This window comes from Lampris incognitus, chromosome 17 (genome assembly GCF_029633865.1).
Source record: "Lampris incognitus isolate fLamInc1 chromosome 17, fLamInc1.hap2, whole genome shotgun sequence".
NCBI classification, from domain to species: domain Eukaryota; kingdom Metazoa; phylum Chordata; class Actinopteri; order Lampriformes; family Lampridae; genus Lampris; species Lampris incognitus.
In genome coordinates, this window is record NC_079227.1 from 26,273,976 (window position 1) to 26,291,144 (window position 17,169).

The 17,169-nt window shown below is 45.4% G+C and overlaps 1 protein-coding gene across 1 annotated transcript in view; it reads left to right on the forward strand.

Moving 5' to 3' along the window:
• Positions 1-17,169, forward strand: part of LOC130127543 (disintegrin and metalloproteinase domain-containing protein 12) — a 101,185-nt gene that overhangs the window by 57,671 nt on the left and 26,345 nt on the right. Inside the window, exons 9-11 of the mRNA XM_056297215.1 lie at positions 505-674; positions 8,822-8,906; positions 13,839-13,987. Coding sequence (XP_056153190.1) covers positions 505-674; positions 8,822-8,906; positions 13,839-13,987 — 404 coding nt within the window. The remainder of the gene's footprint in view (positions 1-504; positions 675-8,821; positions 8,907-13,838; positions 13,988-17,169) is intronic.

The following is a 17,169-nucleotide window of genomic DNA, read 5'->3' on the forward strand; positions in this document are numbered from 1 at the left end:
AAAGATCATTTTATGGCTTTGATGCTTTATTAGGTTGTGCAAAGTGGAGAATGACAGGAGATATAAGTGAAAGACACTGAGTACTAGCTGTGGAGCCAAAAGCAAGCTAGCTAGCTAGCTAGCTCATTTCAGTTCAATTCAATTCAATGAGCTTCGTTGCATGGTGTATATGTGTACATATTGCCAAAGCACAGATATAAACATAAAGGGAATAGAAATAAAATAATATTAATTAAAATAGCAGTAAACAGATTCTTCACGACATTTTTTTGTATAGTAACTCACGGTTAAAAAAGGACAACACAATCGCCCCCCCCCATTTCTCTCTGTTTTTCTCAACATCTGTCTCTGTCCCTCACCCTTTGTTTCTTTGTTTTTCTTCCTCTCTCTCTCTCTCTCTCTCTCTCTCTCTCTCTCTCTCTCTCTCTCTCTCTCTCTCTCTCTCTCTCTCTCTCTCTCTCTCTCTCTCTCTCTCTCTCTCTCTCTCTCTCTCTCTTTCATCAGTTCTACAGGGCCCTGAATATCCGTGTGGCTCTGGTAGGTCTGGAGGTGTGGAGTGATGCAGACAAGTGTCCCGTCACCCAGGACCCCTTCACCACCCTGCATGAGTTCCTGGACTGGAGGAAGGTCAAGCTGCTGCCTCAGAGGCCTCACGATAACGCCCAACTGGTCAGGTACACCCGTATCACTTCATCTGCAGCACTTCCACTGTGGTACATTTCCCACTATGTTGGCTTTCCAGTTTCAATGCATCTCTTCACAAAATAATTTTATGTGTTTTGATAAACCCCGTGAAAGAGATAAAGTAACATTTTGGAAAGCATCCCATTTTGGCATAAAAACAAAAAGAAAATCATAGTTTGGGTAGCATTTAAAAATAAGGCATATTTGGGTCCGCGGTGGTGTAGCGGTCTAAGCATCGGCTTTGTGTCGATGCAGTTGCCCACTGGGGACTGGGGTTCACGCCCCGGTCTCGTCAGATCCGACTATGGCCGGACTCGATGAAGCAGCAATCATTGGCAACGCTGTCTTCGGGAGGGGGGCGGAGTCGGCTTGTGTTCGTCACGTGAATGTGTCTCTGTGTGTGTCGGAAAAAACAGTGGTTCGGCCTGGAGTCGCCTTGTCACGAAAGTGGGGAGGTGTCTCCTTCGAGACTGCCGGCCGGAGAGATGCAGTTGGCGAACGCATGCAGTACGAGGGTGGGTGTTTGAATTAAAATAGGGATCGATTGGCCACTAAATTGGGAGAAAATCAGAAATAAATTTAAAAAATAAGGCATATTTTATAAAGGTTTATAAATTGTCACTTATTACTTAATATTAATAACTCACTTATTAATGTGTTATAAATCAGTTGTAAGATGTTAATGCATTAATAAAAATACTTTTTGGATTGCTAGGTTGGGAGCCGACATAGAGAGAGTCTCCATAGACACATTCTCAGAAACCACATGATGATGATGATAATGGTAGCCCCACAAACCACAATAATCATGACCCTAAACTTAACCACTATCTTCCCTTAATCCCAAACTCAACTACTGCAACTGTAGTTTATGTTGCTACTGCACAAAAATTAGCTTTTGTGTATTCACTGAATGACATTTACAAGTTGTATTCTTTGTTATGCCGCTTGCCGAGGATGTGAATAGTCCTTGCTGGTTTTCAAGAGAATGTCTATGGAAACTAAGGTTGGGTATCATTTGGATTTTAACGATTCTGATTCCAATTCCGATTTTCGATTCCAGTTCTTAACTATTCTCGGTTCCGGTTCTTTGGGAGGCGGGGGCAAAACAGGTCACATGCTTCTTTCACAGAAGAAAAAAATATACAAGCCATTCTGTTTTAAAGAGAGACTGACATGCCCTTTTTTCTGAACACATTTTTTAACATTGGGAGTTTGAATCATAACCGAAAATAGGCGTGGTTTTATGAATGGGTCTCGGTACCGCTCGTCACTTGTTATTTACAAAAAATGTCGGCGAGCGAGAGGGAGATCCTCTGCGAGGATTACAGTTTCGAGGAGGAGGATTCGGTGCTACAAATAACTGTTAGATAGATAGAAAGATGGATAGCAATACGTCGCAGCAATATCGATAATCAAGTCTCAGCAAAATAGCACAAACTCGAGCCAAGTAGCTAGCAGGAGGGGGTGAAAGAACGGCTTCTCCGTGACATCTCGCTAAGGACACACCCTATATGCAAATTGACTGGTGTCTACGTATCCACCGGCACAATTTGTCATTGGACACCATCTACAGTCAATCACAGATCACTCTCTCGAGTGGCAGCAGACGCGCTGTTCTGGCCACTGAATTTCTCCGTGGTCACATTCCAACCCGGAACACAGCCTACCAATAGGAATTTTCAGATTCTGACGTCGAAGACATGCAGGTGGCTGGTGTGACAGAGGAAGAGGCAGAAGACAGGAAGAAATGGAAACGGATGATCCGCTGTGGCGACCCCTAACGGGAGCAACCGAAAGTAGTAGTATCACTTTAAGAACGGATCATTCATGTGAATGTCTCATTCTTATATTTACAACAACTGTCTTCATACGTGAAGATGAAGAAATAAAGACACAGTCACACCCTGGTCCGGACTACCAGGTATTAAACTCCTTAAATTATAAACAGTTCTTGTTTAAAAATGAGCATATCTGCCTTGTCAGGCTGTATACGCGAGCGTTCAGCTCGGGAAAAAAAAACACATTTCAGTATTTGCATACAGTTTATAGCGATTCACTCATGTATGAATTGTTTGCGGTCTCGCTGTTGCGAATAAGACAAACGTTATTAATTTTCACCTACACCTCTGCTGCTCGTTGTTTGCTCAGGGTTGGCTGAAGAGGACGCCGAGGCTGGAGATGGAGACCGGTAAAACGTGTCAAACACGGTACACTGGTTAATTTGTACACCGTGTAGGCGAAGGTGTTTGGCCATATTTGTTGTGCATCCTCCCTTGCACGAAATAATTTCGCCTCAGGCGTTGCACTGTGCCAACCCTTCGTTTTTCAAAGCAAACTGAAGCCACGCTTTCGACCGCCGCTTGCTCTGGTCCATGGTGGCGCACATTTTAATTTGCGGAGGCGAAAACTACGGAAGCTGCATGCCGTCACCACGGAAACTGAAACGAACTTTAGCGCGAGTGAAAATTACACTTCTCAAAAAAATAAAGGGAACACCTAAAAACACAATATAGACCTCGATGAATGAAATATTTCAGCTGAAAATCTTTATTTATTAGACAGAGGAATGTGTTTAGAGCAAAATAACCTAAGAATGATCAATGGAAATCAAAATCATTAGCCCATTAAGGTCTGGATTCAGAATCATACTCAAAATCAAAGTGGAAAATGAGAACATAGGCTGATCCAACTTCTGTGGAAATTCTTCAAGACGATTCAAAATGAGGCTCAGTAGTGTGTGTGTGGCCTCCACGTGCCTGTATGCACTCCCTACAACGTCTGGGCATGCTCCTGATGAGACGACGGATGGTCTCCTGAGGGATCTCCTCCCAGACCTGGATCAGGGCATCGGTCAACTCCTGGACAGTCTGTGGTGCGACATCGCGTTGGCAGATGGTACGAGACATGATGTCCCAGAGGTGCTCGATTGGATTGAGGTCTGGGGAACGTGCAGGCCAGTCCATAGCATCAATGCCCTCGACATACAGGAACTGCTGACACACTCTGGCCACATGAGGACGAGCATTGTCATGCATGAGCAGGAACCCAGGGCCCACTGCACCAGCATATGGTCTGACAATGGGTCTGAGGATCTCACCCCGGTACCTAATGGCAGTCATGGTACCTCTGGCTAGCACGTAGAGGTCTGTGCGGCCCTCCAAGGATATGCCTCCCCAGACAGTCACTGACCCACCGCCAAACCGGTCATGCTGGAGGATGTTGCAGGCAGCAGAACGTTCTCCACAGCGTCTCCAGACTCTCTCACGTCTGTCACATGTGTTCAGTGTGAACCTGCTCTCATCTGTGAAGAGCACAGGGCGCCAATGGCGAATCTGCCAACCAAGATGTTCTCTGGCAAAGGTCAATCGGGCTGCACGGTGTTGGGCTGTGAGCACAGGCCCCAATTCTGGACGTCGGGCCCTCATACCATCCTCATGCATTCTGTTTCTCACTGTTTGAGCAGAAACCTGCACATTATTGGCCTGTTGAAGGTCGTTTTGTAGGGCTCCGGCAGTGCTCCTCCTGTTCCTCCTTGCACAAAGGACCAGATAGCGGTCCTGCTGCGGGGTTGTTGTCCTCCTGCGGCCCCCTCCACGTCTCCTGGTGTACTGGCCTGTCTTCTGGTACCTCCTCCATGCTCTGGACACTGTGCTGGGAGACACATCAAATCTTCTTGCCACAGCACGCATTGATGTGCCATCCTGGATGAGCTGCACTACCTGAGCAACTTCTGTAGGTTGCAGATACCGCCTCATGCCACCTCTAGTGGTGAGGGCACTATCGAAATGAAAAACTAACCAAAGATCGGCCAGAAAAGATGAGGACAGGCAAATGGTCTGTGGCCACCACCTGCAAATCCATTCCTTTTATAGGGGTTGTCTTGCAAATTGTCTAATTTCCCAACAGGTGAAATTGATTCACAAATCAGTGTTGCTTCCTAACTGGACAGGTTGATATCTCAAAAGTGTGATTGACTTGGAGCTACATTGCATTGCTTATGTGTTCCCTTTATTTTTTTGAGCAGTGTATTTGAAACCGATAGGCAGAATCGAAATTTGAGTTTCTTAACGGTTCCTTTGGAATCTGAATTTTGGAACCGGTTCCCGATGCCCAACCCTAATTTGGAAACTCACTCATATTGATAAAATTTGGAATCTCAAACTTACAACCCAAAAAGTATTTATATCAATGCGATGTAAAATCCTATCAGTACTTATTTAGAATGTTGATAAATCAGATACTAGCCATTAATAATGATAATACTTATACATTTTATTTATACAGCGCTTTTCAAAGTACTCAAGATGCTTTACATGTGTAAAAATAAACACAAGAACTACACAACAAAAACATACAACACATAACATTAATCACACATTAAAAGCAATTCTGAAGAGCTGAGTTTTGATTAATGATTTGAACGTGAACAGATCGGTGCAGTCTCTGATGTGTTTGGGGAAGGAGTTCCAGCGGAAGGGGACAGCTATGGAGAAGGCTCTGTCACCCCAGGTCCGGTGCTTGGTCCAATGTAGTGGAGACAGGAGGTTGACATTGGAGTAGCGAAGGCTGCGCGAAAGACTATGTTAGTGGAGCAGGTCGGTGAGGTAGGAGGGGGCCTGGTTATGAAGGGCTTTGTGAGTGAGAAGGACTGTGAATTGGGTCCGTTGTGGGACAGGGAGCCAGTGGAGGTTCTGGAGGACAGGGGTGATATGGTCATTGGAGTGGGAGTGGGTGAGCAGGCGGGCAGCAGATTTCTGGGTGTACTGGAGTTTGTTTAGACTTTGGATGATGAGCCATAGAGAATGCTGTTGCAGTAGTCAATTCTGGATGTGATGAAGCCATGGATCAAGGTTTCAGCAGCAGAGAAAGAGAGTGATGGATGGAGACAAGCTATGTTTTTTAGGGGGATAAAGGTAGTTCTGGTGATTTGATTGACATGGTGTTCAAAGAAGAGGTTGCTATTGAAAATTATTCCAAAGTTACGGATGTGTGGAGAGAGGGACAGAGTTGAGATATCGATGGTGGGGCAGAAGTTGTGGTTGGCTATGGTAAGGGATTTGGGACCAATGATGATCATGTCAGGTTTATCACAATTTAGTTTGAGGAAGTTAGCTTGCATACATGATTTGATTTCAGTGAAGCAGCTGGTCAGACTGGAGTAAGTTGAAGTGGTGATGGGTTTAGTGGAGCTGTAGAGCTGGACATCATTGGCATAACAGTGGAAGTGGAGACCATGACGACATATGATGTTACCAAAGGGTGCATACAAAGAATGAACAGGAGAGGCTCAGGCACCGAACCCTGGGGGATGCCTTGGGACAGAGGAGCAGTGAATGAGGTTCAGTTGTTGATGCTGATGAACTGTTGCCTGTTTGTGAGATGTGACTTTAGTCAGGAGAGGACAGTACCAGTAATGTTGAAGGGGGATTCAAGGCAGGAGAGAAGAATGGTTTGCGGTTGATGGTGTCGAAAACTGCAGTGAATTTGAAGAGGATGAGAATGCTGAGGTGGCCAGAGTCTGCAGAGAGGAGGAGGTCATTAGCGATTTTAAGGAAGGCTGTTTCTGTGCTGTGCTGTGAGCAGAAACAAGACTGAAATGGTTCGAACATGTCGTTGGAGATGAGATGAGCGTCTAATTGGGAGGCAACAGTACATTCCAATATTTTTGACAGAAAGCGGAGACTGGGGATAGGCTGGAAATTGCTCATGATATCAGGGTTGATATCCAGTTTTTTGAGGGTGGAGAGGTGGAGAGGGTGGGGGAGGTGGTCAGTTTGCTGTAGATGGTGTCAATTTTAGTTTGGAAAAATTAAAGGAAAGAGTTGCTCTTATTAACTGTGAAGGAATTGGAGGAATTGTCACTGGGTTTGAGGTTTGTTTATTGTGGGAAAGAGAACCTTGGGGTTGGTGGAGCCAGAGCAGAGTGTGTGAGGTGTGAGTAGTAGATAGACCGTGCTGTGAAGAGAGCATCTTTGTATCATTGAAGGTAGTCTGTGTAGGCTTAGAGTTGCATTGTTAAACCGGTTTTCTTGTAAAGTCTTTCGAGATGGCACTTACGGGATTTCATTTAATGGAGTTCACACAGTCAGCTCTCTGGTATAGACCAGGGAGCTGACTGTGTGAATTAAACTATTTTGGCTTTAATGGCGGCCAGCTGATCAAGACAGAGGGAGAGTAAGTCATTATAATAATTGTCAAGATTGAAGGGATTATCAGACAGCGGAAGAGGGGATGTTTACTGGCAAGAGAGGCAGAAAGAGCTGGGGAGGGGGTAGATTTGAGATTTCTGAGGGATATTATGCGTTTGAATTTTGGGATGGGGATAGGGATGTCAATGTCCATGGTGATTGCCAGGTGGTCAGAGATACTGAGGTTGAGGCTGGAGCATTGATGTATTGTGAGACCAGTGGAGCAGACACAATCCAGGATGTGGCCACAGCTGTGATGTGAGTGGAGTAGCTGATATGTTGTGTGAAGTTGAAGCATTGTAGCAGTTCCAGAAATTCTATGGCAGATTTACAGTCGGTGTCATCAATGTGGATATTAAAATCCCCCAGGAGGAGAATGGAAGGTGAGATGGCACATAGCTGGTTCAGAAAATCAGATAAGTCAAAGAGAAAGGAGGGTTTGTCTTGGGGGGAGGGGGTAGATATGTATGTGAATCCTGTGGGTGTGGTCTGGTTTAGCGAGAAATAGTCCATGGGCATATACTAGGTTTTGATGAGGCAGAGGAAATCAAGGTTACTATCAGTAATAAAGTCATTAAGAATGAGGCTTTTGTGTTGAGCAAAACCAGTTTCAGATGACGTTGCTGTATGATAGGTTGTGAGGACTGAGGAAGGGGCCGGAGACTGGACTGATTCATGTGTTGTTTGTTGTGGTGATGGTGAGGGTAGGGATGTCTGTTGGTAATTCGGTCAGGAATGGGAAGAGGTAGAACAGCGGTGCGATCATACCACAAGGGAGAGCCGTTGTGAGCGAAGGATGCGACGTTGATGCGGGGAAAAGGGGAAGAAGAGGATTCAGGGAGGCACGTGTGTGTTGTAATCACATGTGTGGAGGACAGAACAGCGTGCTGCAAATTAGCAACAAGCACGCCACTACCTAGCATGTTCCGGTGAAAACTGCTTCTCCTATACAGACAGCAGCGCTGCCAGGACAAGACAAAGCTGTGACTAAAACCAATACTGTGCACCATACTCACGGATTGGAGCCAGGTATGAGGGCTGAAAATCCTGCTAAAAATGACCCACACCATGACCCAGGGTGGGAATTGGGCCAGAAATAACAGCGGGTTATCCACGACTGTTGAGGAGATTATGAAGACGGGTAAAATTAGTAACCGGTTATAATCCCTTTAAAAAGTATGCCTTATTGTAAAATGGTACCATAATGAGTAATAAACAACCTTAGAAAAGTGAGAGGACGAGAAGCCGAGAAAAAGAGACTGACAGTGACAGAGACCACCAGTAATCTGACATTGTAAAAATGGGAAATGTGCACTTTGAGGTCTTGGTTTTATTCGGGTTTATCTTGGGTGCACCGTGTGCAGTCATGCTGTACCAGGCTCATATCATAGGAGGCACTTGCTCGAAGGAGAAACTTTTTGAGAACAGTCAGTTGTGAGTTGTGCGTCGTCTGCAACACTTGCAGTTCATTCTCACACGAGTAGGGTGAACTCCCCACCCTAGTGGTCCCTTGCCGCTCATTTTGGGGAAAATGGCTGGCCGTGTTCGACAGTCCAATGAAATGAATGTAATGACAGCTCACTTCTCCCCCCAAATTAGACCACATTGCTTTTCATGTCAACTGCAAACCGTTCTGCAGTGCACATGAAGCAGACGCAGAACCCCTGTTTCTTAAGCAGACGCAGAACCCCCCTTTTCTTGGTGCGCAACCAAGTTTTAAAAGTGCTTCCACCCTCGACTAAATGCGTCGAGGTCTCTCGGGTCTGAACAAAAAAACAAACAAACCCTGCAATTAAGTGTGAACGCACACTGAGCTGTGTATATAAGCCGGGCAGGAATTCTGTAGCGTGTTCGCCCATTTCAGTTTGCCTTAACGGTAGTTTTTGACACGTTTGTTGATGGCCACATTTAACATCTGCTGACCTCTTGTTTTCTCTCTCCTTCAGTGGCGTGTACTTCCAGGGCACCACCATTGGCATGGCACCCATCATGAGCATGTGCACAGCAGAACAGTCTGGGGGTATTGTTATGGTGAGTAAACATGCTCACATGTGCACACACACACACACACACACACACACACACACACACACACACACACACACACACACACATCTGTATTTGAAGTGGGTACAGGGGAGAGGAAAAGAAACATTGGGATACTGGACACTTCCAGAAAGGAGACAAGACACTCTGTATTCCTCGGACATGTTATCGGGAATTTCGTAAAATATAGCTTTCATTGACCTACTTTTCATCCCTTTAAGCTCTCTCCTCTCTTTCTCCCCTCCTGTCCTTCTCATCTTTCCTCCCTCTCTGTTGATGTTTTGGCATGCTCCCGCCTGTCTGACATAATGCTCTCATGTTTCCCCCTCCCAGTCGCTCTCCTGGTGGGGTTGAACCGAACATCCCGGAGTCCATTTGAACTCTTATTAACTCCAGGGTGCATACATTAGTGAGCTTGTTTCTGGCGAAGTCGGGGTGGGCTCGGTAGGTTTGTCAGCACCCGCATCCTTCGATGGCAAATCGGTGCATGTGTCAGCCTTTGCACTTTTAACGGCACACAACAGAACGGGTGAATGCAAGGATGTCGACTGCAGCGTGAGCGACATTGCAGAAAAGTGTCGTAAATGATTATACGACTATAGGAACGGAGCCCTAATTGACCCTCCCTTGTTCATACCGTTTTTCTCTTTTATAGTCCCTCTTTCTCTCTTTTCTGTCTGCCCCTCTTTGTCTCTCTCTCTGCGCATGCGTCTCTCTGTCTGTCTCTCTGTTTCTCCCTGCATGACTGTATTTTTCTTGGGGCTGGCTTGGCTTGTTGGTCAGCTTTACAGCCAGTCCCCAGATGGTTCTTAGCTCTCGTCCTCCCAGATGGTAAAGTCGGGACATGGTCATTATGACAGCGCCTTACATACACAAATGCATCAGGTCAGAGCCATGAAGGATTAGCTTCGAGCCACGGGCACTTCTGCTGGGGAAATCATGTCCCTGTTGTCTCAGTTGATCCCTTCATTTACAGAGCCCCCCTCCCCCTCCCCCCCTTTGAACTCAGCTGGCGTCCATTCTGGGTCTCGACGTTATTTTCTTATTTTTTCTTTTCTTTTTATTCATAGATCTTGAACATCCGTCTTGACTCCATCTGGAATTTCCATTTGCCAAAATTGCATGCGTTCGTGTTGTTTATATGCTAGAGGAGAGAACAGAGACAACAAGGACACAAATGCTCTTTTCGGGAGTCGAGGCCTCAAAAGCTGAACAATTGCCGAAGATGTCAAGGTATTCCAGGAAATGGAATTAGTGGGGGGTTTTTTTTGCATAAATCTAGATGCCGCAGCAGGACTCCAGCGAGTGTTGACAGCTGGTGAGCGTTGCGCTCAAAAGCCCCCAGCAGAGCAGTTCATCAGTCCGAGCCCGATTTAGACAGTTCTGCTGAATAACGCACAGGGACTGAAGACTCTGGTGGCTATGAGCTCTGACGCATGCACGATGGTGCACCTATGAGGAGATGATCATATGCTTTATCTGGCCCTTCACTTACGGTCCTTTACACACCTTGCTGGAAAGATCCGTGCCTATACTAGCGGTGGCCAGGGATGTTGGAACTATTTTCTGGGGGGAAGTGCTGTAAATGCGGGGGTTGGACATTGAATATCCGCTTTGGTGACATTGCGTTGAACTGCTTGTCTGATTTGATCCCACTTGCTAGCTAACCAGGTCAACGTGCGCACGCATCAAAAGTTCTAATGTGCAAAAAAATTGTTCTGTGTGTATTAGTGTTCATTTTGTCAGCTATTTTTATTTAGTTAGTTTTTATTTTACCCTGGGACATGAACCCCCTGGGTTCGAGCCTCGGGTTAGTCAAACCTTGGAGGTCGTCCCGGGTCATCCTCTGTGTGGAGTTTGCATGTTCTCCGTGACTGCATTGGTTCCCTCCGGGTGCTCTGGTTTCCTCCCACAGTCCAAAGACATGTAGGTCAGGTGAATCAGCCGTACTAAATTGTCCCAAGGGGTGTGTGTGCGCACGTGCGCTGGCGGCCTGTCCAGGGTGTCTCCCCCGCCTGCCACCCAATGACTTCTGGGATAGGCATCCCGTGACCCTGAGCAGGATAAGCAGTTTGGATAATGGATGGATTTTTTTTTAAATTTTAGCCTTAGTCATAGTCCTGTGGCAAATATCCTTGTTAGTTTTTAGCATATTTAGTCAACCTCATCCCCTTTTTTGTTAAGTCAAGTTCTAGTTGACTAAAAGTCTGGGCGTTTTAGGCTTATCTTAGTCAGAGAAAACCATAACTATTTCAGTGTGGTTTTAAGCCAACGAAAACTGTTGGACATTTTAGTCTGTTTTAGCCATCAGATTATATTGAACATTTCAGTCTATCAAGTCTAGCCAAAACCAATATTTTTTTTTTGGTCATTTTAGTCAAACTTATGAGATTTTATCTTATCATCATCTGATGAAAAACACAGGTAGGCCATTAAACACAACCTAATGTAACACCACCCACCGCCTTACTAGTTGGCTTAATATAGCTAAAAACAACAACAACAACAACAAGCTAACGTTACCACCAAGACGCTAACCTAGCTCAATTTGTTTGTGGTGAAATATGCAGCGGAACTGTTCGAACAACACTAATGGCAATTTAAAAAACTTTAGCTCCACTCAAGAGGTTTTAAATGCTACTTACTTCCTTATCTTTTGTCTAACATTATTATTTGATGCCGTACATGTCAGTTAATGTCGTATATCATCCACTGAACTCTGATTCATCCGCCTGTCTCCTGAAAGCGGCTCCAGTCTGTCTGCCTGTTAGCTTCAGCACGGAGGGTTCGTTTGTTGTGAAGCCAGCGTAGCAGGAGTGGGTGGTGGTTTGTTGGTCACTCCTTGTTAAAAGTAGCAGTTTGTTTCCGTGTCTCATGCGGGGATACGGCGTTCAAACGGAAAACAAAACGAGCGCTCTTAGAAGCTGCAGCGGGACCAGCGGCAGTCTGAGCCACGGACGGCTGTAAATAACTGAAAGTAAATTTAGAAAAATAAGTCAATAATATTCCGTCTCTTCTGTTTCAACGAAAAATAAGAAGAGATTTTGGAAACGTTTTTTTTATTTTTTAAACTACATTAGTGTCGTATTTTTCCGTCAACAATATAATCGCTAGTGTTTAATGACGTCAGTGCCGTCTCGTCATCGTCTCGTCTTAGTGATGGAAAACAAAGGCTTACTGACGAACACGTTTAGTCAAGTCAAGTCATCCATCCATTATCCAAGCCGCCTATCCCAATTGGGGTCACAGGGATGCTGGAGCCTATCTCAGCAGTCATCGGGCAGCAGGCGGGGAGATACCCTGAACAAGCCGCCAGTCCATCACAGGGCCGCCAGTCCATCACAGGGCCCCCCCCTCCCCTACACACACACACACACACACACACACATTCACACCTAGGGACAATTTAATATGGCCAATTCGCCTGACCGGCATATCTTTGGACTGTGGGAGGAAACCGGAGCAAACCCACGCAGACACGGGGAGAACATGCAAACTCCACACAGAGAACGACCTGGGATGACGCCGAAAGATGGACTACCCTGGGGCTCGAACCCAGGACCTTCTTGCTGTGCGGCGACCGCGCTAACCACTATGCCACCGTGCCACCCCCAAGTCAACTCAAGTCAATTTTATTTGTATAGCCCAATATCACAAATTACAAATTTGCCTCAAGGGGCTTTACAGCAACACAACATCCTGTCCTTAGACTCTCTCGTTAACGAAATTAACACTAGTGTGTATACGTCTGCGTCACTACATCAGACTGCATTGTGCGCATCAGTTAGTGTGTGCCATTTACTGACTGCAGAAATTTTTGTTCATTATTTCGTATTTTATGCATGCACATATAGGCTGCTTCGTATGTTGTAGTAAACTTTAAACTTTGAGTCAAAAGTTTTTTTCTTGCTAGGTTGCTAAGGAGCCCTTCTTGGCTGAAGATGATGCGAACCGCACTGGCCTGGCTATACATAGTTAAAGACAGGTGAAGTGCTTTGAGCAGGAGACAGGCTTATCATTTCTGACAATCATCACTAGACTGTAAAAGCATATATTCTTTGTGTTGTAAGGAAATATGAAAGACAGAAATACACCCCCCCCGCACCCTTACTTCCAACATCTATGGCGGTGGCTCTGGCATTGTACCTTCTTTTGCACACTCTGCAGAGTCCTGCATGTCTTTTGCCATCTATAAGATCAACCATCATTTGCACTGGTCTTTGCTGTCGTCTTCCTGATTGTCAATTCCCAACATGTGTTTCAGATTTTTTATTCATTTATTTATTTATTGGTGTTCAAATGTGTCAACGTGTGTTGGAAGGCCTTTCTATCTTTGCTGTCTGACCTATTTGTGCGAGGAAGCCAACCTTGCTGGGAGGAAGTTCATATCTCTGTGTCTGAGGATAGTGTAGTACATCTGGTTCTGTCAGAGTCTGCCGAGCAGGCTGAAGGTGACAGCTCACAGCCCGCTGTTTCATTTCTCATTTCAGTGCCACACGTCAACTGGGGGGGGAACGCTCCGATAAGCACAGATGCAAAAGCATTGTTTGTTTAATCCTGGCAATATGCAATCACACACACTTGTTTTGAGTAATGTTTCTGCAGTGGGTCCATGGGGAAGCAATAATCTTGTTGGCTTTAGATTTTGAGTTCTTGTTATTTTCCGCATGCAGTATTCTGAATAACTGACAGATGACTATTTTTAATCGGAAATGTCTTCCTGTAACCAAAATGTCTGGGAAATAAATTTCAATATGTCATCTTTTACAGAATTGTGCTCTAAAAATTGGATCAAATGATTGTTAACTTGAACTACACCTTATTAACAGTACAGTATATTTGTACCAACTTAGAATTGTGTAAAATGTATAACTACTGTGCACTGGATGACTTTTTTTGGCATTCTCCATTTCTCAGGACCACTCAGATAACCCCCTAGGAGCAGCAGTCACCCTGGCCCATGAGCTTGGGCATAACTTTGGAATGAACCATGACACGCCAGAGAGGGGGTGCGGTTGCAGAGTGACGGTGGATCGTGGAGGCTGCATAATGACCCCCTCCACAGGGTGAGTTGAAACACGCTGCCGTTAACTGAAGAAAGCTCACTGCTTTAACAGTCCATGAGTACGCAGAATGGCTGAATCTGTGCAGTAGACCAGGATCCAAGAGTTGCATGTACATCAGCGAGCTGGTCACCATTACCCTCAGGGCATACATTACCATTCGCCGCTTCATTACGCTCCAATGAAGCTTTGCAAATGATGTCTAACTTCCAAACCACCTAAAACGCACAGCTACTTTGTCGAGCCATCATTAACCTTGTGCCAACTGAGTCTTTAACCAAATTCAGTGAATGTCACTCAAAAAGCACCAATTCCGCTCATATGTAAACATTAGTCCACGTGCAATTCATTACAAATTTATTGCCATTCAAGCAGTGTGCAAATGATGCCGCTGAACCATTGGACCGTTGAGTTTCTGGCAGAACCGACAGCTGTGCTGATGCCTCATGGCCATATTATTCATTCTGACTGGGAAGGCATGGGTTTGCATGTTCAAATTCAGCATATGGCTAACCCAGTATGCTCGTACGCAAGTTCTGATCCTTATCCAGGGCCTAATTACAGAAAGCAGGTGTTGCATATGGGAAACTCAACAATATTGCCCTTTACTGGCGTATGCGGCGTTCTAGTCAATGTCATCCGAGTTAAAATCAACTGCCTCAGTGCGATAAAGCATTTGCAAAAGTTTGTAGTGTGTGTGTGTGTGTGTGTGTGTGTGTGTGTGTGTGTGTGTGTAAAAGCAAAAACAAAACCAGAATCATGTTTATTGGCCATGTAGGTTTGCACTACATGGATTTTTTTGGGGGGGGGGGGTTTCCCCCCAATTGTATCTGTCCAATTACTACACTCTTTCGAGCCGCCCCGGTTACTGCTCCACCCCCTCTGCCGATCTGGGGAGGGCTGAAATTCCTCACCAGACAGTGAGGAGTTTCGCCGGGGGGACGTAGCTTGTGGGAGGATCACGCTATTCCCCCCAGTTCCCCCTCTCCCCTGAACAGGCGCCCCGACCGACCAGAAGAGGTGCTAGTGCAGTGACCAGGACACATTCCTGCTTCCAGCTTCCCACCCGCAGACACAGCCAATTGTATCTGTAGGGACGCCTGACCAAGCCAGAGGTAACACGAGGATTTGAACTGGCAATCCTCGTGTTGGCAAGCAATGGAATAGACCGCTACGCTACCCGAACGCCCATGATACATGGAATTTGACTCCGGTTTCGTGGCTCTCTCAGCGTACTTAACATAGAATAACAACGGTACAATACAACAATGTTCAGATAATGATAATAATAATAGTAATAATAATAATCATTACATTTGTATAGCACTTTTCTAGACACCCAAAGCACTCCACATTGAAGGGGGTAACTCATTTCAGCCACCACTGCTGTCATTTACTATGCAGTATGAATATGATGCAGATGACAGACAATTAAAATCAGCATTCAAAGCATCAGTCAATATTGCTGGTTTCAGCATTCATTTCACATTAAAAAGTATCCTAAACAGATTGAAGGTCCCGGCCACTATAAAGGAGGTCCCAGCCACTATATAGTATACTATATATTCCAGCCCAGATATATACACAAGGATTGACTTATGCAGGCAAAATAAGAGGTGATAAAGTGCAGTGGTGCAGAGGCTATATCAGAGATGCTGAAATAGATGTTAGCGGGTCTTGCTGTAGAATACCGCCCCTGATGGCAAGTTGTAAGCTGCAGAGAGGAACAAAGGTTTTCCTGGGTAGAAATGTTGGCCTGGCCAGTCCTAGCCCAACTCCAGTGGTCTGGGAGAGCCTCAGACTGTGGTGTTTATGCTGGAAACATCCCTCTGTGTTTAGTTTGGACCGGACCCAAGGAAAACAGGGTAACACTATTCCCGATTATAAACTCATAAAACAGGCCAGCGGTACGATGTAGGGACTATATTTAACATTGATTCAGGGCATCCTCGGTGAAGAGCCTGTCCAAAAAGGCCAACGAGAGGAAGGGAGAAAAAAAAGATATAAAAGTATCTGTTGAAGTAGAAATAAAATATTTGTGCTTCTCTGGTTCTCTCCTGCGCTCTCTGTTTCTCTCTCGCTTTTTTATCTTTCCTCTCTCTCTCTCTCTCAGTCAAACACACACACATAGCGAGAGTGATGCTATTCTTTGACATACATGCAACTTTAATGTTGGGAATTCTCTCAGCAGTTCCAGATAAATAGTTAACAACCCCTGAACACCGTCTATTATGCAGTGCAATGTAGCAAAAGCTTATCACCTCAGCCTTGAAATATCTGGATCAAGTCATAGCAGTAAAGATTTTTTTTCCCAATTGCGCAATTTTCTTTGTACCGACCGAATGTAGACCTGTTAGAGAAATAGAAACAGACTTAAGATCTTTCTCATTTTGTTCTGCGCTCCACAGAGACTGTCTGCCATGTTTTTCCAATTCAGTTGACGAAAGAGAGGACCAATCTAATTTAAACAAAAAAAACGAATCCCCTCCACTCCTTCTTGTTGCTCCGCTTTGCCACTCCAGCCACTAATCTAGGATTAAAGAAACAATGTCTTTAAATGAGGATGTTTAGGAGCTGCATATCCCCTCTCACTGTTTCCTCGGTTAATTCCAGGTCTGCACCAGACGCTCAGCCTGAGGCGCTGCACAGGCTCCCATGGGCCCGGCTCAAACCCCTCACAGTTCCATGCTTTAAAAGGCCATGTGGCCACACACGAGCTTCACTGAAATCACCTGAATGCTATTTATCAGCCTGCAGCTACAATTATTTGTTTATAGTGTTGACTGCCATGTTTTTCCAGGCAGGCGACCAAGCTTTTCTCAGAGGGGAAATGTGATTATGCAGAATGCCTCTTCACGAGGCCAGGACTCAAATGAGTTTGGTATAAAAGCCCCACTGATTACCCAGCCAGTCCCCGCATCAAGATACGGCACAGCGAGCTTGAAAGGTACAAGCACGATTCTCCAGCAGTTGCTGAGTGAGGGAAAGCACTTGTTTTGATTGATCGCTCAGCTTAAATCGCATTGAGTAATTTCTCCAGTGTCATTGATATACACAGACAACTGGTCACATACATACCCATCAGGCTCTCCTGGCCCTGCTGTGGCTCCAGGAACAGAGAGGAGGAGATAATGAGAACCAGCTCATCGTTATTATGCTGGGAGGGAAGAGGGCAGTAAAACTGC